Source organism: Plasmodium relictum (genome assembly GCF_900005765.1).
Source record: "Plasmodium relictum strain SGS1 genome assembly, chromosome: 14".
In the NCBI taxonomy this organism is placed as follows: domain Eukaryota; phylum Apicomplexa; class Aconoidasida; order Haemosporida; family Plasmodiidae; genus Plasmodium; species Plasmodium relictum.
The window spans coordinates 2063742-2091343 of NC_041692.1; the positions used below are offsets into that span (position 1 = coordinate 2063742).

General features: G+C 16.5%; 8 protein-coding genes across 8 annotated transcripts; 6 read left to right on the top strand and 2 right to left on the bottom strand.

The window, feature by feature from the left end:
• Positions 1–338: 338 nt before the first annotated feature.
• Positions 339–4973, top strand: PRELSG_1453300 (conserved Plasmodium protein, unknown function; the record flags this gene model as incomplete). Its single annotated transcript, XM_028679624.1, has 1 exon — positions 339–4973. One exon carries the CDS (start codon positions 339–341, stop codon positions 4971–4973), a length of 4635 nt encoding a protein of 1544 aa, XP_028535319.1.
• A 240-nt stretch (positions 4974–5213) lies between these two features.
• On the bottom strand, positions 5214–6442 carry PRELSG_1453400 (conserved Plasmodium protein, unknown function; the record flags this gene model as incomplete). The annotated part of the gene is made up of 3 exons (XM_028679625.1): positions 5214–5304; positions 5426–5661; positions 5849–6442. 3 exons carry the CDS (start codon positions 6440–6442, stop codon positions 5214–5216), a joined length of 921 nt encoding a protein of 306 aa, XP_028535320.1.
• Positions 6443–7146: 704 nt separating this feature from the next.
• Positions 7147–8820, top strand: PRELSG_1453500 (conserved Plasmodium protein, unknown function; the record flags this gene model as incomplete). The annotated part of the gene is made up of 3 exons (XM_028679626.1): positions 7147–7177; positions 7443–7790; positions 7970–8820. 3 exons carry the CDS (start codon positions 7147–7149, stop codon positions 8818–8820), a joined length of 1230 nt encoding a protein of 409 aa, XP_028535321.1.
• Positions 8821–10310: 1490 nt separating this feature from the next.
• Positions 10311–16010, bottom strand: PRELSG_1453600 (conserved Plasmodium protein, unknown function; the record flags this gene model as incomplete). Its single annotated transcript, XM_028679627.1, has 1 exon — positions 10311–16010. The coding sequence occupies one exon, from the start codon at positions 16008–16010 to the stop codon at positions 10311–10313; it is 5700 nt and encodes a 1899-aa protein (XP_028535322.1).
• A 1906-nt stretch (positions 16011–17916) lies between these two features.
• PRELSG_1453700 (rRNA processing WD-repeat protein, putative) lies at positions 17917–19748 on the top strand (the record flags this gene model as incomplete). Its single annotated transcript, XM_028679628.1, has 3 exons — positions 17917–18089; positions 18235–19360; positions 19629–19748. 3 exons carry the CDS (start codon positions 17917–17919, stop codon positions 19746–19748), a joined length of 1419 nt encoding a protein of 472 aa, XP_028535323.1.
• Positions 19749–20842: 1094 nt separating this feature from the next.
• PRELSG_1453800 (conserved protein, unknown function) lies at positions 20843–21872 on the top strand (the record flags this gene model as incomplete). Its single annotated transcript, XM_028679629.1, has 2 exons — positions 20843–20888; positions 21286–21872. The coding sequence occupies 2 exons, from the start codon at positions 20843–20845 to the stop codon at positions 21870–21872; spliced, it is 633 nt and encodes a 210-aa protein (XP_028535324.1).
• Positions 21873–23053: 1181 nt separating this feature from the next.
• Positions 23054–23346, top strand: HUB1 (ubiquitin-like modifier HUB1, putative; the record flags this gene model as incomplete). The annotated part of the gene is made up of 2 exons (XM_028679630.1): positions 23054–23159; positions 23231–23346. The coding sequence occupies 2 exons, from the start codon at positions 23054–23056 to the stop codon at positions 23344–23346; spliced, it is 222 nt and encodes a 73-aa protein (XP_028535325.1).
• A 1209-nt stretch (positions 23347–24555) lies between these two features.
• Positions 24556–26499, top strand: PRELSG_1454000 (conserved Plasmodium protein, unknown function; the record flags this gene model as incomplete). Its single annotated transcript, XM_028679631.1, has 1 exon — positions 24556–26499. The coding sequence occupies one exon, from the start codon at positions 24556–24558 to the stop codon at positions 26497–26499; it is 1944 nt and encodes a 647-aa protein (XP_028535326.1).
• Positions 26500–27602: the final 1103 nt, after the last annotated feature.

The following is a 27602-nucleotide window of genomic DNA, read 5'->3' on the forward strand; positions in this document are numbered from 1 at the left end:
TATATATATATTTTATTTATTGAATATATTTTTATATTTTTTTTTTAAATATAAATAAATATATAAAATATTATTATTGTTAGAAAATAGTTATTTATATTTTTTATTTTGAATTAAACATAGAATCTTTTAATACATCTTTTTAAATAAATATACAATTATAAATATTAAAAATAAAAAATTTTTAAAAAAATTTTATCTGAAAAAAAAAAAAAAAAAAGATTAATTAAAAAATATGACATAAAAGAAGGAATAATAAAAGAAAAGTAAGCATATATATAACATTTTTTTTTTTAAATTTAAATAAATATATTAACAAAAAAAAAAAAAAAAAAAAAATGAAGATCATAGAAGAACTAAACATAACGTTTTTAAACTGTTGTAAAAATGTAGAAAAGAAGAAAATTAAAAATATTAAAAGTATTTTAAATAAAAATAATAAAAAAAAAGAGAAAGAGTTAGAAAAGTTATTTGAGTTTTTATCAAATTTATTGAACAAAGATTTAGAGAAAGATGTTTTGAAAATAAAAATATTATCATTAAAAGAAGAGGAAAAAGAGCGCCTATTTAATAACTTGAGAAGAATATTTAGAACGTTTGTCTTGTTTAAAAATGAAAATGAATACATAGAAATGTTGTGTGATTTTCTATTTTATTTATTCAAGTATATGAGAAAACTTAATGTAAAAAAAACTTACAAATTAATAAGGAAAGTTACGAAAGAAGGTAAAGAAGATACAGATAATTTTATAGAAAAAAATAAAACAAAAGAGGATAAAAAAGTAGAAAAATTACATGATGAAAAAAATATTAAACATATAAAAGATACAGGGGAAAATATTGAGAAGGAGAAAAACAATGATAATAATATGATTGATAAAAGGAATAACGAAACTATTATTGATTCTTGCTTAAATAGATATAATAAATTAATTTTTAACTTTTTATTAAATAGTAATATATTAATATATTTAGAAAAATTAAAAAAGGAAGACAGCAAAAATTTATTATGTGATGAACATTATTTCTTTATGAAATTAACAAAAACTATGTTTAATAAAAAGTATATTTTAGAATTAAGTAATTCTATTTGTTTTATTATATTAAAATATCCCAAATTCCCCTTATTTATTGATTCATTATTTAATTTATTTTTTTTTGTTCGAAATAAATTAATCATATTTTTTATTAAAAATATTTACAAAAAGATATCAGATATAATTATTTTAAAAAATAATGAAATTAATAAAAAATTTACTATAAAAAAATATTATAACCTTATATTCTGTGTTTATTTCTTATACAAAATAAAAATTATTATTTATTTATATTTGAACTCAGATAAATGTAACATATTAAATGATTATATTGAACATAAAACTATTGTTGACTTTTATATAAAAATTATGAGGGATTATAAAAATAGTATTTATTACTGTTTTTATACAATAAATAACAGGAAAAATAATAAAAAGAATTCTCAGAACTTATGTTTGGTTGTTATTTATTTAATTAACTTAATATATACTAGTCATAATGATATACTTAAAATATTTGATAATAATACAAACAAGTGTGTATATTTTAAGAAATATAAGGATATTTTTTATCAGTACCATAAAATGCTAGATAACTTATTTAAAAACAATCAATATAATAGTTTTATTCAAACGAAAATGAAAAGTGTTTTCTTAAATAATATATCCACAAAAAATAATAATAATTCAATAAATAAAAAAAAAAGTATATTAAATAAAAATTTTGATCCTAACAAAACATTCAATAAAAATAAAATATTAAGTAATAATGATCATAAATTCTATGACCCAAGTAAATATATAAAAAATTATTTATTAAATAAAATAATTGATGAAGATGATTATTCGTTTTGTTTTATCATTTCTTTTATATATACTCTAATATATAGAAGTATAAGACTATATGATTATAGACCCCTTTTAAGTGAAGCAATTTTTTATAAAAAATTGTATTTTGATGAAATATATTCAGCAAATCATGAAGTTTTAAATAATCAAAACATTACTTCAAAAATCCAACCATTTGATTATTCTAAAATTCTATACAACAATTTCTTTTTAAATCTTGTAAAAAATAATTTTTATTTTTTTATAAACATAGATAAAAACATTCTTAATTATTTTTTTATTAATGAATTTCAGAAATTTATGATGAACAAAAACTTAAATTATAAAAATTTATATTATATATTAGGATATAAAATAAATGATAAATATCACGAAATAAATATTTTATTATTGTTTCAGAAAATTATTTTAAGAAATATTTTAAAATATAGATTGCGTATAGAAGAAGACTTAAGGAATGATCAAAACGAAAAGGACGATGATATAAAAGAAAAAGAGTATAGTAAAAACAATATTACTTATTTTTTTAATAAAGATTATAAAAAATTAAAAATGCTAAACATAAACGAGTTTAATATTAGTAATAAAGAAATATATGATTTAATTAAAAAAAAATCAGAAAATGCTTTTATTGTTCTTAATAATATAAGTTTTTTGGATTTAAATAACTCCATTAAAAATTTTTTTTTTGATAAAAATATAATCAATTTACTTTTATATCAACTAACAAAAGAAGGTTTTACGGTCTTAAAATTTTTACATGCTTCTAAATCAAGAAAAAAAGAGGAAATAAATATATATATTAAGAATCTTAATTTCTTAGTAATTATATTAAAATCTATTTCTAATTTGATAAATTCTTTTCTTTCAATTATAAGAATAGTTGAATCAAAAAAAAAATGTATGTTGATTTATAATGATAATAAACATTTTATATTTTCAGATGATTATTATGAAAAAATAAAAAGCAAAAAAAAAAATACACATAAGGAAAAAATAGTCTCTATATATTTTGAGGAAAATTTTAATAAAAAATGTATGAAAAAAAAATATTTTCAAATTATGAACAAATTTATTAAGTTATATATAGTTACCATCAAAGAAAAATATATTAAGCAAAAGGTATTTTGTGATAATGAATTTATTGAGATTGGAAAAGTAATTTTCTTTGTTTTTGATTTTATGATATTTTATATTTCTAATAGCATAAATATAAATGAAAAGAATCATATAAATATTTTAAAAGATTTAAAAAAATTTTACTATAATTTATTTAGTGATATAAATAACATATATGAATTAATTAAAAATAACCAAAAATTTCAAAAAGAGGTAAAAAATAATTTGATAAGCTTCTCAAAAAATTATTTATTTATATATCAGAAATTAAATAGTAAAATAGATAAAAATTATTTTACTTTTTTCGTTAATTGTAATTATTTAGAGATAGATAAAAAAGAAGATAATAAAATATCAAAACAGATTTATGATAAATTAAAAAATTTAACAATAGAAGAAATATTTAATAGTAAAATAAGTGATAATGAAATTACTGAAGATGATAATAAGATTAAAAGAGATGATACTATTATAAATGATGAAGTTGGTGATAATGATGAGGATATAATTATTTCAAATAGCTTATTGCTAGATTTATTGGCAGATGATAATTCTAAAAAAAAAGAAAAAAAAAATGATTTACAAAAAAAAAAAACACGTAGCAATTTATTTTATGACGTTACTTATTTATTAAAACACTTAAAAATAAATATAAAAAATGAAAGTGCTGAATCTATAATAAAATCATTATATTATATGCTTTATTCATTAATAATAATTTCTAAAAAGGTAAAATTAATTTCAAAAAAAATCGAGAGTATAGAAGAAGAAAAAGAAAAAGAAGAAGAAGAAGAAGAAAAAAAAAAAAAAGAAGAAGAAGAAAAAAAAAAAAAAGAAGAAGAAGATAAAAGTGAAGTTGAAAATGTAAATGAAAATAAAAGTAAAAATGAAAAATCAACTACCTCAATATACATTGAAGATCTAACAAATTTAGGAAAAAGCTTAAAGCACATCTTATTATCTTTTAAAGTTAAAAATATAAAAATAAAAGATTCCAATAAATTAGATAATATAATAAATAAATATTTATTTAAAATAATAATGATAATAATTAAAGAAAAAAAAAATATTGATATAATAAAAATATCTATAAAATGCTTAGAATATTATAATATTATTGAAAATAAAATAAACAGTAAAAATAATAATGTTATTAATTATTTATTTGAGTTTTTAAAAATTATATTCTTTGTTCCTTATTTAAAAGTATATTATTCAAAGTATTTAAATTTATTTTTTAAAAGTGCTTTTGTAAGATATATGAATGTAAATGAATTATTTAATCAAGTTTATAAAAAATACTTCCACCAAATTATAAGTAAATTTTATGCTGATTTTAATATATCTGATTACATATATAATAAAGTAAAAATTAAAAATATTGATATTGTAGTAAAGAAAAAATTTATAAAAAAAATTATTAACAGTATAAGGGAAAGTAATAAAAATGAATATGAAACAGTGAAAGAGACTTATAATAATTATTTGAATAATATAAAAAATGATAATACATCACTAAATTCATTTAATTTTAATGACTTATTTCATATTATACAAAATATTTGCATCTTTTTTAATAAAAAATTAACAGATAATAATGCATATGTATTCAATAAAAAAGTCAGTTTAAATTTATTAGGTATATTAAAAAGAATTAGTAGTATATTATATATGAAAGATGAAAATTTAGTAATTTTTAAAGATGAGCTAATAAAAAATTTAGTTGAAGTTCATAAATTTCATAAATTGTTAGATGATGAATTATCTAATCAAAAAATACATATTAATATAAATAGTTTTAATAAAAAATTAGTAGCTATTTTAGAATCATTGAAGCCATTCGAATTTCTTTTTGAACAATATTCTATAAATGGATTAAATGGAAATAATATCATCAAATATAAAAAAAAATCAAATAAAAGAAGTTCAGAAAAATCTATACAAATAAAAAAAAAAATTAAAATATAGATATATATATATATATAAATTTATAAAAAGTAAAAATAAGATAAATTTTTTTTTTTTTTCTCATTATAAAAAATACTTTGGCATACGTTTGTTTTTTTATTATTATTTTTGGAAATTTGTTAATTTTTTCTTTTCTTTTATATATTTATATTGATCCATTTTAATATTTTTTATATAATTATTTATGTGTATGTATATTTTTAAATCTTTTTTATAATATAAAAAAAAAAACAAAAAAAATTAAGGTAACAGCTTTTGAATAGTGTTAATTGCGTCTTCATCAAAAATAGTATGTTCTTCTTTTTCAAATTTTTCAATATGCTTATTTTTTCTTCAAAAAAAAAAAAAAAAAATAAAATAAAGAGTAAATTAAAATAAAAAATAAATTATAATTAAGGGACATATCTTTTTTAATTTTTTTTTATTAAAAAAAAAAGAAAATTTGTAGATACCCTGTTATATCAGATATCAACAACTGCATTATTTCTGAAGAATTTACTTTCATTTTATGTTCAGTAAATTTTTTATTTTTTTTAAGAATTTTTTTATGTTTTTCACAAACAGAATGAATAAAACTTATCATTTCCTCTATTTCTTCGTCTTGAAAATTTATTTTACATTTTACATTTGTTATATTTATTTTGTTTTCTATTACATTAATGAACTCTTTAAATAAATTTTTTAAATTCTAATGATTAACAGAAGAAGAAAAAAGAAAAAAAAAAAAAGCAATTATATATTATTCTAAAAAATTTTTTTTTATTTAAAAAATAGACAAAAATAATTATGTATAAATATACATGTATTCAATTATTTTTTGAGATAATAATCTCTTTTTTTTTAATTAATGTATAAATTTATATATATAATTTTACATTAATATAATTTTGATAATTATTAATAATATTTTCATTATGTATATTATTCAAATTAATTTGATTATTTATGTTAATAGAAAAATGTAATTTTGTTAGAGAATCGTTAGATTCTAAATATTCAATTAGGTACTGGAATGTTTCTTTATTTAGAAAAGGTAATTTAAAAGATTTAATATTCTTGCTTAAAGAATAAAAAATAATATTTTTAATTTCTTGATTAGTTAATTCAATATCTTGAATATTTAAATATTCTATATTATTATTTTCAAGAATTAATAAAAGTTTATTATATATCATTTTTGTTACTTTATTACATTTTATATTTAAACCAATAATATTTTTATTTTCATAAGCACAACACATAACTTTAAATAAATTAATCTCATCTAAATTGTTATAAGAAATATCTAATGTTCCATTGAATGTTGTATTTTTTTTTAAAGCATTACAGAAATTATCAATTATATCATAGTCTATATTTTCATTTCTATCTAAATTGTTACATTTCAATCTTATTTTTTTATCATTACAATTATTATTTTTTAATTTATCTGTTGTTGCGATGTAATTTTCTGTCACTGAATTTTTCATTATGTAAAAAAATTATACATTTTTTTTTTTCTTATTTTTTTTACTTTAAGGAGACAAGATACAGAAAACCTTAATATTTTTTTTCATTTCTACAAAAAGAAAAAAAAAAAAAAAATTTTTTTTTCCTTTTTTATCATATATATATAAAAAATAGTTAAAAATAAAAAATGATATTCTTTTTTATTTTTATAAACTATATTCATATATTTCTATTAAGAGTAGATCTATTTTTTTTTTTCTTTTACATATATATATATATATATATATATATATATATATATATAACATCTTAGTTTTTTTTTTGAAATTATTATTCTTAAAGATCTTTATAAAAATTATTTTTTATTTTACTTACAGGTTTTCTTATTTTATTTTTAAAAATGACAATTGAAATTATTAAACTAGTATTTGCAATATAATATTTTTTTGTTTTTTTCATTTTTTTTTATTTAAAAAGTAAAATCAATATATTACTTTTATTAGTATTATATATTATACATACATTCCTTTTCTATTCTGAAAGTAGAAACATTGGGAATTAATAAAATAAAATTAACACATTAATTATGTTTTTTAAATATTTCTACCTATTACTTTAGAATTACTTTAGATAAGTTAATACTAGCTTATAAAAATAAAATTAAATAAATAAACTATTTAAATAATATAAATAAATTATATAGGTAGATAACATCTAATTAAATATGATAACGGAAAATGGTATCATATTCTTAGGTATCAAAAAAATAAAATGAAATAAATTAATAATAATAATATAATTATTAAGGAATTAAATAAGAAAATATACTTTTATATTACTTTAAAAATAATATGAATTATTAATTATATAAAATTGGCATATTTTCATTATAGTCTTTAAATTTTTTTGCATTGTTTATATTTTACATATAATTATCTATTATATTCATATATATATTATATTTAAAAAAAAAAAAAAATATAATTTTCTTTTAATTTTTTTTTTTTTTTCTTTTCATAGGAACCGGTGGATCGTCTTCTATACCGAAAATATCTCATGTTTTCAAAAATTCAAAAAGGATGACGAATAAAAATAAAATTAGCTTGTCTAAATCAGAATTAAAAAAGGAAGACTTTGAAGATATTGATAAATTCGTTGATGAATTAGCATCAGGAAGTTTAGAATATATTGATAAATTAAATAATAAATATTTAAAAAAAAAATATTCTGATTATCCTGAATTGGATTGTTATACTTGTTTTGACGCATTAAATAATGATTCAAAAAATAAAAGAAATAATATATCTCTTTTATTGAAATCAAATGATTCTTATGTTCTAATAGATGTAGGGAAAACTTTCAGAGATAGTGTTTTATTTAATAGAGATAAAATAAATTTTTATGTAAGAAAACTATAAAAATTAAATTTTTTACTTATAAAAATAAATAATGAAAAAAATTCATAAAAAATAAGGAAATTTTCGTAATTTCTATTTCATTATATAAAATTCTTTCCTTTTTTTTTTTTTTTTAGAGTTTTAATTTAGATATGGTGTTAATAAGTCATGGGCATACAGATGCCTTAAATGGAATAGATGATTTGAGGGATATACAAGATTTTAATAAAACAAAATATGATGATTTATATTATTATAAACCGAAAAAAATTATTGATATATATTTAAATGAAGTATCTTATGAAAGAGTTTTACATGGTTATGAATATTTAGCGAAAAAAAGATCTGAAAATATATTTTATACTAAAATTCCTGCTCTTAATTTTTTTATTTTAAAAGATGAAAAATATAACAAAATTATATATGAAGAAAATAAGTCAAACGAATTAAAAGAAGAATCAGATAAATTAAAAAATAATAAAACAAATGAAAGAGAAATAGATAAAATAGATGAAACAAAAATTGATAATAATGATGATAATACATCTATTAATATACACACTTATGATTTAAAAGATGAATATGGTTTTGTATATTCAAAATTTGATAATGATAAAATTATAAGATTTATTCCATTTGAGCATGGAAAAAATTATATTTGTATTGGTTATATTATAGGAAAAGATAAAAAATTGGTATATATTTCTGATTGTTCTAATTTGTCTTCATATACATTAGATTATATAAAAAAATTTGAGCCTATTGATATATTAATAATAGATGCATTATTTTATACAAAAAAGCACTATTCTCATTTCTCTTTGCAACAAAGTATAAATATTTCTCTATTAATTAAACCAAAGAAAGTGTACTTTATAGGGATGTCATGTGATATTGAACATAATATAACCAATTTATTTCTGCAGAAATTGTCAAAAAAGTTTCCATATACTTACTTTTCATTAGCTCATGATGGCCTTTTTATTCCTTTTAATTTTTAAGAACAATAAAAAGAATATATAGAAAAATTAAGTTTTCTTTAATACTATTCTTTATATAACTATTTAATTGTTATTATGTTCTTTTACATTTATAAATTTAGAGAAATTCCACTGCGTATTAAGATATATATATATATGTATAAATTACGACATTATTTTTTCATCTTTTTAGAATATTGTTTTTTTATATTATTACAATTTTTTTTTGACAAAAAATTAATTCTATGTAATTTATAAAATAAAAAAAAAAAATAGATAATTTATAATAATGTATTTTTTTTTTCATAATTTTTTTTTTTTTGTTTATAATTTTAATTTATATATAACTTTTATTCTTTATTATTTTTTATAGTGTTGTAATTAATTATGGTAAAAACAAAAAAAAAAAACAAAAAAAAAGAAAAAAAAAATTAAGTACATGTAGATGAACAAATATAATTTATTATTACTTTAATTACAACAGAACAAATGTGAATTTTTGTAAAAATTAAAGCATTGATAAATATATATTTTTTTTTTTATATTAATAATAATAGTTGTGTAAAATATATAGCATATTTTTAAATTTAAAAATTAAAATATTCATATATTTTTTTTTTTTAAAATTTATTTTTGTATATATGTTCATTAAAATCACAAAAAAAAAAAAAAGTTTACATATGCATATTTAAAAAAACATTTACTTTTTATACTTTCAATAGGAAGTTTACCAATAAATAGTTTGAATCATAACAATATTAATAGAAATAAACATTTTATTTTATTTTATTATATTATTTATAAAAGAGAAAAATGTATTTTTATATTTCCTGTTATAAAAATATACAAAGGATAAACAAATTACGATAATTATTGATAAAATAAAACAAAAATTATTTAAAAAATATAACATTTGATAAAAGGATATTGTTTAACGTTAATATATATATACATGTGAATATATATTCAATTATATTGAGGTATTTTTATATATTTTTTGTATTTCTAATATATGTTGTATTACAAATTAATTTGATAAAATTTTATTTCAATTTATGTAAATATATATTTAATTTGAAACATTTTTAAAAATATTTCTATAAATTTTGATAAATACATATATATATATATATATATATGCATAATATATTTTATTTGAAATAATTTATTTTTGGTTTAATTTTCGTTTTGTAAGGGTACTTTTGTTGAAAATAAATTGCAAGCAAATAAAAAGATCCTTTTTTTTTTTATCATATATGATTTTAAACATTTTAAAAAAGTTTCAACTTGAATTTATTATTTAGAACATTTTGAAGGAAAAAAAATAAATAAAATAAGTTTGTGTATATATTTAAAATTTTTAAAATATTAAGGAATTCTCGAATTTATATCTGAATACATAATAATTTTTGAAATTTTAATTTCTGATAAATTTAAAATATTCATATATATACATATAAAGAGAGAGAGAGAGAGAAAAGGAAAAAGAATATATATTATTTAAAAAAAAATTATGGAAGTTCTTCAAATAAAAATGGTAAATCATTCAAAGATGATATCTTTACTGATATATTAAAATTTTCATTAACTATGCCACAAAGAATTTTTTCACTTTCTAATGTATATTTAGTTAATGCTACAGAAATATCTGATAATGTTTTAGAATTTTTAATATCATCTACATAATTGGATATATGAATATATCTACTTTCATCTGATGGTATTTGAGCGTTTTGATTTTCTAATAAATTATTTTCTTTTTTATTACTTTCTAAATTTGATTCTAATTTTATTTTTTTATGTGAATTATTTTCATCTTCCTTTTCATTTTCTAAATTATCAGTAGAAATAAGTTCATTATCACATGAATTATTGATATAATTATGTTTTCTTTTTTTTATTATTTCACTGTTATCATCACAAGGACTTTCATTTTCTTGGTTACTGCAAATAAAATCATTTTTACCTATACATTTATAAATGTTAGAAATGAAATCTGATTCACTGTTTATTTCCTTTTCCATTTTTAACAAAATTTCACTTCTTTTTAATTCATCAATCATATAATTACTATTTGAATTATTAAAATTTTTATCTGTGTTATCTTCAGAATTAAAATTTATTTTATTATTATTCGAATCATTTATAATATTTACACTTACATTTTGCTTATGCATAATATTTGTATTATTAAAAATACTACTGACATCTTTATTATAATTTCCTATATTTGCTTCACTATTTTTCAACTTATTTTCTATTGAAATATCATTGTCATCGTTGTTAGATAATGATATATTAGATACACTATTAAAGTTTTCGTGAATTTTTGAGTTTTGATTACTTGTAAGAATGACTTCTTGGTTAAAAGTATGAGTGTTATTATTGTTATTTTTACTGGGGATATGATTTATTATATTCATATTACTTAAATTTTTTAAAGAAAAAATGTTGTTTTTATTATTTTCATTTGTATAAAATGTATTTCTAAATGATTCACTACATTCAGAAGAAACAAAAGGTTTAATTTTTTTTAAAACAATTCTTTTATTTTCATTTTTTTGAACTTTACTTTTTGTCTTAAAATATTCTCTTCTTTGTATAATTTTTTGCACATGGTCAGGAATTTTTTCATTAGCATCATTTTCTTCATTACTAGAAAGTTCTTTTGACGTTTCATTTAATAATTTTAATTTTTCAACAGAGCTTAACATATTTATGTTTATATTTCCGCTTTCTAGAAAATTTATACTTTTTGATAAATTATTACCAATTTCGTTACCTAAATCTATCTTACTATTATTGATATTACTATTTGTTTCTTTACACAAATTATTGATAACTTTATTATTTTCTTTATAAGATTCAATATTTTTCATAATTTTTTTATTCAAATTTTGCATAAATGATTTTAATTCATTATTAGTTTCAATTGAATTATCAGAGTTTTTTATTTTATCTAAAAAAATTTGATTTGCTAGAGACAGAGTATCATAATTTTTAGCACAATTAATATTTTCTTCTATAAATGTATTTACATTTTCTATAGTTGATGGGACATACTTGTTTATATAGCTTATATTTTTATTTATGCAACTTATATTTTTATAAATTTGATTGAATTTTTCAAAATCTTCTTTATTCTCAAAATGTTCTGAACTTATATTTAATAAATTATCACTGGAATTTCCGTGGAAAATATCAAAAATATCATTATTTTTTTTTTTTTTTTTGCATTCATTGAAAATACTATTCATATTTTCTTCATTTGATATTTTTATATTTTCTTCATTTGATATTTTTGTATTTTCTTCATTTGGCATATTTATATTTTCTTCATTTGATATTTTTGTATTTTCTTCATTTGGCATATTTATATTTTCTTCATTTGATATTTTTGTATTTTCTTCATTTGGCATATTTATATTTTCTTCATTTGATATATTTATATTTTCTTCATTTGATATTTTTGTATTTTCTTCATTTGATGTTTTTGCATTTTCTTCATTTGACATAATGATACGTTCACTATCTTTACATGGATTATTAATAGGAATATTATTAGTTAAATTATAGTTCACTTTACTTTCACTATCTTTATGCAAGTTGGTAAAACCTAAAATTAAATTATTTTCATTTTTATATTCATTAGATGAATTTTCTGTTTTTCTATAATCACCATCAGATGAATTATTTTTTACATTAAATAAATTGTTATCGATAATTTCTTTCTCATTGATACCATTCATTTTAATATTTTCATCATTCAAATTATTTAATATTTTATTTTCTTTCTTTAATTGTACTTGAAAATCTTCATTATTTAACTTATTTAAATTAATAAATGTAGTAGAGCTAGGTTTAAATTCGTTTTGATTACATAACGCATCATTGATATTAATAATGTTTTTATTTATATTATTTCTATTATCTTTAATATTATTTAATTTTTCATTAATGCTATTTATATTATTATTTAAATTTTTGTCAACAATACTTATGTTTCCATTAGTATTATTATCTATATTTTTATTAATATTGCCAACATTATTGTTATTATTTATTTGCTCGTTAATATTATTCACATTACTATTAAGAGAATCATTTAATTTTTTATTCACACTATTGATATCATTGTACTTATTTATATTTCTGCTGCTTATATTTTTTAGTTGGCTGTTACTTGCATGAATATTGTTTAAAGCACTATTTTTCGTATTTATATTTGCATTTTCTTTTAGCGTAAAATATGTTGAGTTTTTATTGCTGTCTAAAGTAAGTGATTTTGTATTTTCATTTTTTAAAACATCCTCATTTTGATTAGAAAAAATTGAAGGATTTATTTTATTCAAATAATTTGTTTTTTTATCAGGAATGTTATTAGCATTTGTATTTTCACTTTTTTTATTTAAATCAAAGGTTTCACATAAATTATTTTGAAATTTCTCAGATATATTATTTTGCAAATTATTTATAGTATTATTTGATAAGTTAATATTCATATTACTGTTATTAATAATGGTATCTTTATTAGGATCACTATTATTAATAACACTATTTGAAACATTATCAAAAATTTTTGAATTGCTTGTATTATTGTTAACAAACTCATTTTTACTATCATTTTTTATCACTGTATTAATTTTACTGATATTATTTAAACATGTTTTTTCGATACCAGGTTTAGCAGTTATATTGTCTTGTTTATTTTTTTTTAAAAAATTATTTTTCAAGTTTTTTATATTGGATAATGTGTTTTTAAATTTCAAAATTCTAGAATTTAAATCATTATTAATATTAATAACACTTTCTGTTTTTATATCGTTAGATTTCAAAGAACTATTTATATTTTCGTTAAAATTTTTATTAAAAACACTACTTTCACTATTTATAACTTCTGTTTTGCTTGTGTAACTATCATTTATTAATTTATTATTAGTATTTATTATATTTTCACTAAAATTTGACATTTTTTTGTTTGTATTATTCAAAATATCATTGATATTATTAGTACTACTAAAAATTCCACTTTTAAAGTTTAAATCATTATTTATATTATTAAAATTATTATTATTCTTGTTATTAAAAATTTTATTACCGTTACTTATATTATTGAAAAATTTACTATCATTATTTGTATTACTAAATATTTTACTATCATTATTTGTATTATTAAACATTTTACTATCATTATTTGTATTATTAAAAATTTTACTATTATTATTTGTATTATTAAAAATTTTGCCATCATTATTTATATTATTAAACATTTTACTATCATTATTTGTATTATTAAAAATTTTACTATCATTATTTGTATTATTAAATATTTTACTATCATTATTTATATTATTAAAAAGTTTGCTATCATTATTTGTATTATTAAACATTTTACTATCATTATTTGTATTATTAAATATTTTGCTATCATTATTTGTATTATTAAATATTTTGCTATCATTATTTATATTATTAAAAATTTTGCCATCATTATTTGTATTACTAAATATTTTACTATCATTATTTGTATTATTAAACATTTTACTATCATTATTTGTATTATTAAAAATTTTACTATCATTATTTGTATTATTAAATATTTTGCTATCATTATTTGTATTATTAAATATTTTGCTATCATTATTTATATTATTAAAAATTTTGCCATCATTATTTATATTATTAAACATTTTACTATCATTATTTGTATTATTAAAAATTTTACTATCATTATTTGTATTATTAAAAAATTTACTAGAATTATTTACATAATTAAAAATGTTGTTACCATTACAAATTTCATTAGGAAATTTGTTACTATCACTTCTATTATCAAAAATTTTATTACTATCACTCACATTATTAAATATATTACTTTTGATACTCGTATTCATAAAAATTATATTATTGTTTATATTATTATTTTCATCTGTTACATTACTTAGAATATTATTTAAATTATTATTTATTTCGTTTTTATTTAAATTATTTACTTCATTTAAATTTGTATTACTTGTACTATTAAAATTATTTATATTATTCAAATTATTTGAATTATTTAAATTATTAAACTTATTTCTAATTTGGCTAAGTATTTCATTATTATCATTTATTAAACTATTAGAGTTTAATAGATCATTAGATGGTTTCATCAAATTAACATTCAAATTATTATTAGAATTATTTGTTTGATTAGTATCATTCACATTAAATCTATTTATATTAGGTATGTTACATGCAATATAACTATTTGTAATAGGCAAGTTTTGGCTTTTTTCTTCGGTAATTACTTGATCATTACTTAGATCAGTGTTTATCATATTTTTAATTAATGATTCATCAGTTCGAATGCTCAATTTTTTTATATCATCTGAAAAAATATTGCTATTTTCCATTTCATTAGTAGAAGAATTATCTAATATGTTATTTAAATTATTTTTACAATTTTCATTTATTCCGTTCCTAGAAAACGGAAATGTATTATTCAGAGATTTTTCTTTCAATAGGTTTTCATTTTGTGAAATATTTTGTGTGAAATAACTTTTAAAAGTATCAATATTTAGAGATTGAGAATTTCTTATAAATTCAATATTTAATGATTGAGAATTTTTAACAAGTCCATCATTTAACAACTGATTATTCTTAACAACTTCATTACTAAGTGCTATATCATTTTTAATAATTTCATTATTATCCTGATTCTTTTCAACATTATTATCACTTCTACTTCTTTCAATAATGTCTGAAATATTTTTTTCATTTTTAACTTCGTTTAAACTTAACTGTTTCATATTTATTGAATCGTTAGTATTAATTTGATTATTTTTTTCTAATTCTAATTTTTTCTTTTCATTTTTTCTTCTCATTACTTCTTCAAAAGATAAAGGAGTATCAAATAAATCTACCTCATTGGTTAATTTAAGTGCTCCACCTTTTTGTTTAAATGGAAAATTCATACTTTTTGACTGTTGAAATTGATATCTATTTTTTATATGTGATCCTTTTTTATTTGCAAAAAAACTATCAAAAAATTTTTTCCCTGTTTTATTAAATCTAATATCTTTACTTTCAAATGATCTTACATTTTTCACATCGTGAGAGAATTTTTCTTCATTTTTCTTAACTTCATCCGATTTTTGAGCTTTTGCTGTTTTCATTTTTTCTTTTAATAATTGAAGTTGTTTCATTTTAGATTCATCAAACCCGTCCATTTTGTAAAGCTATTATGTGCTTTTTTAGAAAGAAAATATTTAGAATTGTTTGATACTTTTCTATGTTTATTTGTATTTAAAATGAATTTATGTTATGTGTGATATATATTATTCTCCTTTGTTTAACACTATATTTTCTTTGTTTTTAACTTATTCAATTCATATAATACTTATGTATATATATAATCCCTTTTTTTTTTTTTTTTTTGTATATTATTTTACAATTTTATTTTATATTTGTGTCATTTCGAAAAAATTCATGATTTTTTTTCTGTAAAAGTAATTCTGTTCTTTTTTTTTCTTCTAAAGGCTTTATATATTTTTTTTTTCCCTTAAATAATAAAAGAATTCCATGGATATTTTTTAAAATATTTTTTTTTTTTTTTTTGTATAGATATAGATTATTCAATATTGTTTAAACTTTTTCTTTTATATATATAAAGAAAAACAAAAAAAAAATCTACTAAATATAATAGTAATTCTTAAAAAAAAATAAGTGAATGTAATAAAATTATATATATGTTTTCATAAATTTTCTTAAGATAAAATTTTTTCTTTTTATATTTATGTAATCATATATATATATATATATAAGGTTATTAATTTTTCATTTTTTAATGAGAAAAGATTAACAATTTATCACTTTTTTTTTCAAAAATTTTAGCAAATTTCATGAAATTAAAAAAAAAAAATATATTGTTTACACATATAAAAAATATCATGTGCAATGAGATAAAAAAAAAAATATTTATAATATATAAAAAAAAAAAATTGTACATACGAATAACTTCACATATATTGATTTGTTAAACAAAAAAGAAAAAAAAAAAAATACAATATTTTAGAAAGGAAAAATTATAAAAAAATTAGAAGTTAATTTTAAGAGTATATTGTATTTAATGAAAGGATAAATATATACTTGTTAAATTTCTCATAAATAATCTTATAAAATACTAACAATGAAAATGTAAATTTATATATTGAATATTATTTTTAATTCACATGTATATCAGTAATATAAAAGAACAAAATTAAATTGTTTTATGAAAACATTTATTTTTTAAATAGTATATATTACTTATATCCAAATACCAAGTTGAAGAAATCAAACTATATATATATATATATATATATATATATTCCTTAATATATATTAGAAAAAAACAGATATATTAAGTGTCGCATTATTTTTCTTTAATTTTAAAATTATTTCATTAAAATGGTATTATAAAAAATATTTTTTAAAAATATAAAACATGTAGTTTTGAACAAGGATTTTCATCAAGAATAAAAAAGTTTATTTAAAAATGAATATTAAATATATTTACTATTTAATTTTTTAATATATAAGGAAAAGAAATTTTAATTATGAAGATCAAGAAAAAATTTATATAAATACTAATTCTTTTTTTTTATATAATCATACTATCAAACAAAATTTTTTGCAATTAAATAGCATTCCATTTACTTTTTTATAGAATCCTTTAAAAAAACATAACATTTCTTTCATACTTTAATTTGTTAAAAAATTTTTAGGAGAAAAAGAATAAAGTCGTAAATACTGTTTATATTATATTAAATAAACAACATAAATTACAAAAAAAAAAAAAAAAAATTTTAATAATTATTCATATACTTTTATTTTATAATTTAACTTTAAATAAATAAAATATTAAAAAAATACCTTTTTTTATAATTGGCTATTTTGAAGTTTATAATATTTGTTAAAAAATTTTCTATATATATAAAAATATGAAAAAATTGGCTTTAATTTTTTGTAATTTTGTTATTTATATTTAATGACAAAATAATAAAGAAAAGTTTTATATTTCATCTGAAAAATACTATATTAAATAATATAAATACATATACTTATTTATACATTTGCTTATTTTTTTATTTAAAAATGATTAATAAAAAGTTGAATATAAAAAAAAAAAATATAAATAATACTGTTGATACAAAAGAAAAAAAGAAGGTGAAACAAAAAGAAACTAAGGTAAGTGATATAGTGAGTTGTATAGCATGTTTATCTAAAGATAAAAAGATACAAAATAAAAACAAGAAGGATTTTTTAAAGTATAGCTAAAAATTATAAATATATACATATATATATATATTCTTTTTAAAAGAAGAATTAAATAATAAATGGATATTTTCAAATATTTATTTTGTTTACATATTTATTATTTATTTTTTTTATTTTATTTTTTAATATATATAGCATATATGAAGAATCAGATTCGTCTTCCTACGAAAATGGTGTAAAAAAAAAAAAAAAGAAATATGAAAATGAAAATTCTTATAAATATAATGCATTAGAAAATATATTTAATGATGAAAAGAAAAGTAAAAAAATAATTTTGGAAGATTCTATTATATCTAATGATAAAAAATATATATATGAAGATGAATTAACTATAGGCAAAAATGATGCCTTAATTATAAATGGGAAAATATATAAAGATGTAGGAACATTAGAAATTCATCTTTTTAATTATAATGATGATATCTTTAATATTTATGATGACGCAATAATTGATAATTATCCGTTATGTTTAGAAATAATAAATCAGTGCTATTACGAAAATAAAAATATCGTAGCTATAGGTACGTTAAATCCAGATATAGGATTATGGGATTTAAATAATATTGATACATTAGAACCTATAAATTATTTAGGAAATAGTCAAGTAGATATAAAAAAGGAAGAAAAAAAGAGAAAACTACATATAAAGAAAAAAAAAGAAAACGAAAAGAAAGAAAAAAAAAAAAATTATGAAAATAATTTGTGTGGACATACTGATTGTGTAACTTGTTTAAGTTCATCAAAATTAATAAGTAATTTATTGTGTAGTGGATCGAAAGATCGCTCTATAAAATTATGGGATTTAAGTAATCTTTCTCATTTGCATACTTTTAGTTTTCACAAAAAAAAAATTAATAATGTTGCTTTTCATACAAAAGAAAAAAATATTTTGTTTTCAACTTCATCTGATAAAACATTAAAAATATATGATATAAGAAAAAATACAGTTGGTTTAAATATTAATTTAGCAAGTACACCCGAATCTACTATATGGAGTAGATACGAGGAGCATGCCATTTTGTCATCTGATGTTAATGGTTATATTAATAAGGTGGACATAAGAAATATTAAATCCTCTAATCCGATTGATAATAATACATTAAAATTCAAAGCATTCAATAAATCTTGTGTTTCTTTATTAAGTACATATTACAAGGATTTAACTTTGGCTGGGTCAGAAGATGGTATTATTAAGGCTTATGATTTCAGTAAAGTTACTGAGAACGAGCCACTTTGTGTTTATACAAAAAATATTAAAAAGGTATAAATTTAAAAAAATTTAAATTAAATTTTTGTAATTCATTAATTTTTATTATTTGGATTCTTTTAAATATATCTTCATAATAATACATTAAGAAAAGATATATTTAAATGTTAATTTTTTTTTTTTGTTTTATATATTTATATAGTGTAAACTTTATATACATATTATAGTTATTTTTGAATATCCCTATTATTTTTGTGTTTATATTTCAATGTATTAACATTTTTTTCTTTTTATTCATCTATTTTATTTTTATATTCTTTAGAATTTATTTTATATGAAAGATAATGAGGACTGGCCTAATGTAGTATTTTTAGGAAGTGATAAATTATTTGATTGGGATTTAAAATCGTGTGAAGAAATATATAAACATTTCAAATTATAAAAAAATTAAAAAAATATTTCTTTCTTTCTTTATTTTTATTTTATTTTATTTTTTTTTGTTGTTGTATGCATTAATTCTTCACAAATATTCTTTTTTCTTTTTTCTTTTTTTATTTTTTACTTTTAAATCTTTCATAAAAAATTTTGAGTTTGAATGCTACTCTTGTAAATCTTTTTATATTTCTTATTCTTTAAAATTAGACTTGGCAACTATTTTAATTGTTATTTTTTAATTCATTTATTTCTATTTGAATTATAATTTTGTTTCTTTTTTTTTTTTTTAATTATATGCTTATATATGCTTTACATCTACATTATTAAATATAAAGATATATGTTTATCTATGTTTAATGTTTAATCCTTGTTATATTCTATATAAAATTTTTAATATGCAACCATATATTTTTTTTTATATATATAATTATTCTATCATAATATCAATATTTATTATGTATAAATAAAAAAAAAAAAAAAATAAAAAAGAAAAAAATAGATACATATTTATATATATATATATATATATATATATATATATATATATATATATATACCATACGGATTACTTGAAGAATAAAAGCAAACATAAATTTTGAACTTTATACATATTTCAATGTAATAAAAAAAAATAAGTTTATATAATTAAAAAAATGTAATTAAATATAATTAAACATTAGTAAATAAGATATAATAATTATCATTTAATTAAATAAAGCGAAATGAAATTAAACAAGTCATTTGATGAATTATATTTAAAAAAAGAAAAAAAATTAAAAAATATATACATAATAATGCAGGTGCAAAAAAAAAAAAAAAAAAAAAAAAAATTCCAAAAACATAAATTGTGAATATTCATTAATTATAAATGTTATTTTGTTCTTTTCTTTAAAAAAAAAAAAAAAAATTAAAAATATGAAATAAAAAAATTATATTTAAGTTTATCTTTCTCTGCTTTTTTTTTTTTTTTTTTTTATTATTTTAAATTGTTAACTGGTTGAAGTTAACTTTTTTTTTTTGGTTTAATATAAATTTAAAAAATTTTGTATATATTATTAATAGTGAAAAATTAAAAATTTTTATTATAAAAAAAAAAAAAAGATGGGATGCACAATTAGTAATTTAAGATGTGTGACTAACATTGCAGGTTTCAATTGAAAAAAAAATATGAAAAAAAAAGAAATACATAAATTGATAATATAATATTAAAATAGAATTATTAAGATATTACAATATTTTTTGTATCATATATAATATTATTCTAAATATATATACATATAAATTCTACTTTAAAAAAAAATGAAGATAACAAATTTCCTCGTTTTTTAAATATACAATTTAATCCTATTTTTTGCATCGTGATAATGTCTTTAAAATGATATATTAAAAAAAAAAAACGAAAAAAGAAATAAAAAAAAAAAAGAAAGAAAAGTTTGCATATAAGTACATAAAAAATAAAATGGCGTTTAAATAATTAAGATGTATGAATAATATTTAAAAAAAAAAAAATATTTTTTTTATAATTTTTTTTTTTTTTTTCGTAGGCTTATCAAGTTTAATAATTTCACTCTTCCCCAAATTAATTATTAAGAACCCACAAATATTAAGACCTTTATTAAATGTAAGTTGGGGTTATTTATTCGGATCAACTTTTTGGTTGTGTTTCTTTTCAGAAATTGGCGTTCTAAGAGGATTCAAAGATATGAAAAGTCTCCCATTACCTGATAATGCCGAGGATGCTAAAAGACTTTTAGAAGAACATAAGAAACTAGAATCTGATTTTAATAGAAGAAGTATTGATTTTCAATATTTTTTTAGTTTATCTACTCTTTTTTCTGGTATATTATTATTATCTACTGTTAGACTTGCAACCCACAATATACAATTAAGAATTAGCTCATCAGTTGTTGCGATATCATGCTTATTAAATAGCTTATATTTTTATAATAAAATATATAAATTAAAACAAAAGAAAGAAAATTTATATAATGAATTAATTGAAAATCCACAAAACGACACAACAATCGCAGCATTAAAAAAGAATAAAAAAGAATTTCATATTTATCATGGATTATCTATTTTGTCTTTATACTTATCCTTTTTTGGTTTAACACCTTATATATTTACATAAGATAATTTAAATTTCTTATTTAAGTTAAATAATTTTAATCCTTCTTAAAACATAAATATATGTAATAATGTGTAATGTGCACTTTACATATTAAGAACAAAAAGTAAATATTTATTCATCTTTATATATATATATATGCATATTTAAAAATAATATGTCAAAAAAAAAAAAAAAAATTAAAATGTAAAAAAAATATTGAAAAATATACTATTATAAAAAAAATAAAAAATAAATATATTAATATATAAGTAAAATATGTTTTTATATATATAGTAATTATTTTTATTGAAAAAAATAAAAATTAATATTTTTAAAATACAAAAAAATTTTAATTAGACGTATACTTTTTACATTTTTTTAAATAAAAAACAGTAATTTTTCTTATTTATTAAATTTTTTTATAATTTTTTACATTTTACAATTGTATTTATGATAAAACTAATGAACAAATAAACTATATATTTACGAAATAAATTATTATCTAAGTAGAATTGTAGATATTATATATATAGATAATTCTTTCATTTTAAATTAAACAAAAGTACTTTATTTTATCTGTATCATTACAGTTTATTACTTTATAAAATAGGCGTTAAAAAAATAAAAAAAAAAAATTTATTCTTCAATAAAAATAATAAAGAAATGAAAAGCACAATAGAAATTCCTTAATATCTAAACTTTTTTTATAAAAATTGTAAAACATTTAAAATTATAAACTGAGTTTTTTCGTCATACAAATTTTTCAATATTTAAGAAGCATGTTTATAAGTAAAAAAAAAAAAAAATTTAATGTTTATGAATTTTAAAATCTAGATAAACAAAATGCTTAAGTTTATTTTTTGAATAAATAAGTGAAATATGAAAACTTTATTTATTTAAAGTATTTATATAAATATTTCAATTTTTTTTTTAAGAAAAAATTTAATTTTCAAACAAAAATTGTATTTTTTTAAAAAAAAAATAGAAGATTAAAATCTAACAAAGTAATTAAATTAATATATATAAATTAAATAAGAAAAAAAAAGAAGTCAAAATTTCTTTTATCATAAAAACTTGGGAAAAATTAAATTCATTGGTATAAAATAAGGAGCTCTAATAATTATATAAATATTAATATGAGAATTATAAAATAGAAAAAAACAATTTAGAGAAATATTTTTTGTGAATAAAATATTAATAAAATGATAGAAGTAATATTAAATGATCGATTAGGAAAGAAAATAAGAGTAAAGTGTAACCCAGATGATACTATAGGAGACTTAAAGAAACTTGTTGCTGCTCAAACAGGTTAGTATTTGTTTAAAAAATATATATAATTATATATTTATTATTATTATTATTTTTTTTTTATTAAATAGGAACAAGAGCTGACAAAATAAGAATTCAAAAATGGTATATTATTTACAAAGATCATATAACTTTACAAGATTATGAAATTAAAGATGGAATGAGCCTAGAATTATATTACAACTAAGTAAAAATAAAATAATATAAAACATTATATGGAAGACTTAATTGTTTATGATTCACTATATTTTTTCAGAAAAAAAAGTGATAATTAAAAAATTGTTTTAATATAAAAACAGGAAAAAGAGAAAAGGATATATACATATAATATCTTTATATTGTACTTAATTTATGTTTCTATACAAGAAAATAAGAAATTCTTTAAAAATATACGAAAAATTATATAGACATTTTTCATATATTACCATTTTAAGTAATATTATCTTTTTTTTGTAAAGTATTATTTGACAATTTTAAGTAAATAATTATTATTTTTTAAATTTTATAATTTATATATGGTTTTTTTTTTTTTTTTTTTTTTCTGTTTTTATTTTATTTTATTCATTATATATTATTATTTATTTTTTTTTTTTTTTACTTTATAATAATAAAGAAGATTCCCCTTTGAGTAATATTTGAGAATTTTAAATTTAAAATGTTTTTTAAAATTATTTTTAAATGAAAATAAATACGAAAATAATGGTGATAAAAAAAAAAAGAAATTTTAACTTCATTTAAAAATGTTAGTAAAAAATTATTATATAATCTCTTTTCATTTAATTTCTTAATTATTTAATTTATATTTTGTGTATAATTTAGTTTTGTATCATTTTCTTATGTAATTTATATTTTTATTTTTTTTTGCTTTTTTTTTTTTTTTTTATATTTTTTTAATTTTTATTTATTTTATTTAATTTAAAATGTATTTTTTAATTTTTAATTTTTTAATAAATTTTATTTTTTCTTAAAAAATTAGAATAATATATTTTCGTGTTGTATGTATAATTTTGACAAAAAATAACGTTTTCATAAAAAAAAAATTTTTTAATTCGTGTTTTAATCTTATTTTATTTTTTATTCGTTTATTTGATATACTGATGAATTTATAAAATAATATATATTTATATACTATAAATTATTGTTAATTCATTTTGATATTTTTCATATATAAATAAAACATCTAATAAATAGTATAAAAATAAACATATTTTAATTATATATTGTACATAAATCCTTTTTATTTTTTTTAATTTTATTCTTATTCTTATGAAATTGAATATTTGTAATAATTCTTTTTAATTATATATATTTTCAAATATTTTTTATTCGTAGGAAATATATTTTTTTTAATTTATTTTTTTATATCTATATTATATTAGAAAAAAGTATATTTAAAATGAATAACAGCTTATATAAATTTTTAGAGGTAAGTATATTGGCAGGTGGATTTTTTTTTATTTGGTATTTAACTAGTGAAAAAAGATTAAAAAGAAAAAAAAAAATTATAAAAGAAAATATTTTATTGATATTAAGGCATTTATGCCTAGAAATATATAAAATATTAAATGAAACATCAAAAACCAGCAAAAATGTTTATGATATGCTGAAAGATCAGCCCAATGCAAGTATTGAGTTAAGTAAATTAGAAGAAGTGTTATTAAATAATGGTTGTAAAAAAAAAATTGAAGATACTGAAAAAGAGGTTTTAAATAAATTTAACTTAAGTGTAGAAGATTTTTATGATGAATTAAAAAATTATGAAAAAGATGCAGATATTCAAAAATCTCTTAAATCAATAAAAAAGATGTATAATGAATCATTACTAGGCTTACAACCAAAATTGCCTTCAATTGATGAAAATATTTCAGAAGATATAATTATTAATTTAACTAGCATGATTTATAAGGAAAAAAGAAAGGTATATAAATCAGAAATAAATTCAATGATTAAGAAAAATGAAAATTTAAATGTAGATACATTTTCAAACGCAGAATTTTTTGAAAAGTTGCAGAAGTCTACTGAACATGTAGAAGAAAAAGTCATTAAAGAAAATATTAATCTTATACCAAATCTATTTACTTTTAAATATCTTGTAAATTATTATTCTAATAACGAAAGTTTTCTACAAAAAAAAAAATATTTAGAATCAAAACATGGAGAGAAAATGATTAAAATATTAAAAATTAAAAAAAATAAAAAAAAAAAAAAAGTTACCAAAGATAGCAGTAATAATAGCTTAAGAAGTACTCCTAGCTTTACCTCTTTGGGTGATAATCAGAACTCAGATAGAAGTGTTATTACTAGTCAAATTAATATAAATAAATTGGAAAGCAAAGAAAATTTAGATAAAATTAATGAACTTGAGGATAAACATAACATCGAAGATCAAATATGTAATTCAGAAAAAATAAAAAATGAAAAAGATACAAATGAAATAGAAATTAAAAAAATTTTGAATGAAGTGCAATATGAAAATGAAGCAAAAAATAATGAAAATTTATTAAATAAAGATGCAAATGAAAATAAAGAAAATGAAAATATAACTGAAAATGAAGATATAATTAAAAATAAAAAAATTGAAGACCAAAATATAGTTGAGAATGAAAATATAAATAAAAAAGAGAATGAAGATATAATTGTAAATGAAGGTATAGTTGAGAATGAAAGTATAAATAAAAAAGAAAATGAAGATATAGTTGAGAATGAAAGTATAAATAAAAAAGAAAATGAAGATATAGTTGAGAATGAAAATATAAATAAAAAAGAAAATGAAGATATAATTGAGAATGAAAATATAAATAAAAAAGAGAATGAAGATATAATTGAAAATGAAGATATAGTTGAGAAGGAAAGTATAAATAAAAAAGAAAATGAAGATATAGTTGAGAAGGAAAGTATAAATAAAAAAGAAAATGAAGATATAGTTGAGAATGAAAATATAAATAAAAAGGAAGAGAGTGAAGATAAAATAATTCAAAATATAAGTCATGATATAAATGGTAACCCCAATAACATTAAAGGGACTACAAATGATGAAGTTTTGAATGAAAATAACAAAGAAAAAAGCTATATTCATGAAAAAGAAAAGGAATTTGACAAAACTGAATGTGAATTGAAAGATGAACACAATAAAATTAAGAATAATTTTGAAATGAAAGACGATATTGAAATAACGAGTTCTTTAGAACATTCTTGCGATAAAGAAGAGTCACATGAAAATGATTTGCCATATATTAAAGGACAAGAAAAAAATGAGAATTTAGGTCAAAATAATTTAGAAAGTAAAAAAGACATACCAATAAAAAGTAATGGGAAAAAAAAGAAATGGAAAAGGAAGTAGAAAGATAAAAGTTCTTGCATAAATAAATAAGGAATATTTGTTTGAAATAAGAAAAAAGTATCTGCTCATATTCTTACATATATTATAAACTTTTTTCATTTTTATAAAAAATTGTTTTAAAATTTTTAAGAATAATAATTTTATACTTTTAATATGTAATTATGTACCTTTATATATATTTGTTACATATTTTAAAAAAAAAAAAGTATCTTTTAAACTATTTAATACATGTATTAATAATGCTTATGTGCAATTTTTTTTTTTTTGCTAATTATCCCTGATAGTTTTCCTTTTCAATTTTTAAAAACTAAAAATATCTTCTTTTAATTTAAAAATATAAAGAATATATATATATCTTCATTTATTTTTTTATAAAAAAAAAAAAAGACGTTACTTTGCGCAAAAATAGAATTATTTATGATTTTAAGTAAAAAATGGTCTAAAAAAATTATTATAATTCTATTTTTTTTTTAATACATAACATGTATCTTTTTTTTTTTTTAGACATTTCTATTCAAAAAAAAAAAAAAATAATGAAAATATCCTTATATATTTCATAAAAATAATTTTAAAATTTTATATTTAAAAAAGAATAAGCTAAGTAATAAAAATAAATAATCTATATTGAAAATATAGGAAAAACTATTTTTTATAAAATGTTTAAAAAAAAAAAAATTTCTGTTTTTTGTTATTTGAAAAAAAGACAAATATATGATAAATAATTTTTAAGGAACTCATAAAGTCATAATAAAATATAAAATAATACATTTTTTTTATAAATACTTCATTAATTATATATAATTAAAAAAATAGGAATTAGCATTATTTTAATTAAATATTTTTTTTTAATCTTTCTTTTTTTTTAATAAAATTATATTAGCATGCAACTATTAATTGAAGCTATAGGAAAAATTTATGTAAAATTTTAAAAATTCACTTTAAAGTAATTTTTGAAAAAAATTAATATACATTACTTAAAAAACCTATTTGAGATATATATATATATATGCAAACAAAAATTATAAAAAAATGAAAAATTTATTGAATAAATTTTTTTAAAAATTTGCTTCATGTACACATGAGTTTAAGAAAATTAATACTAG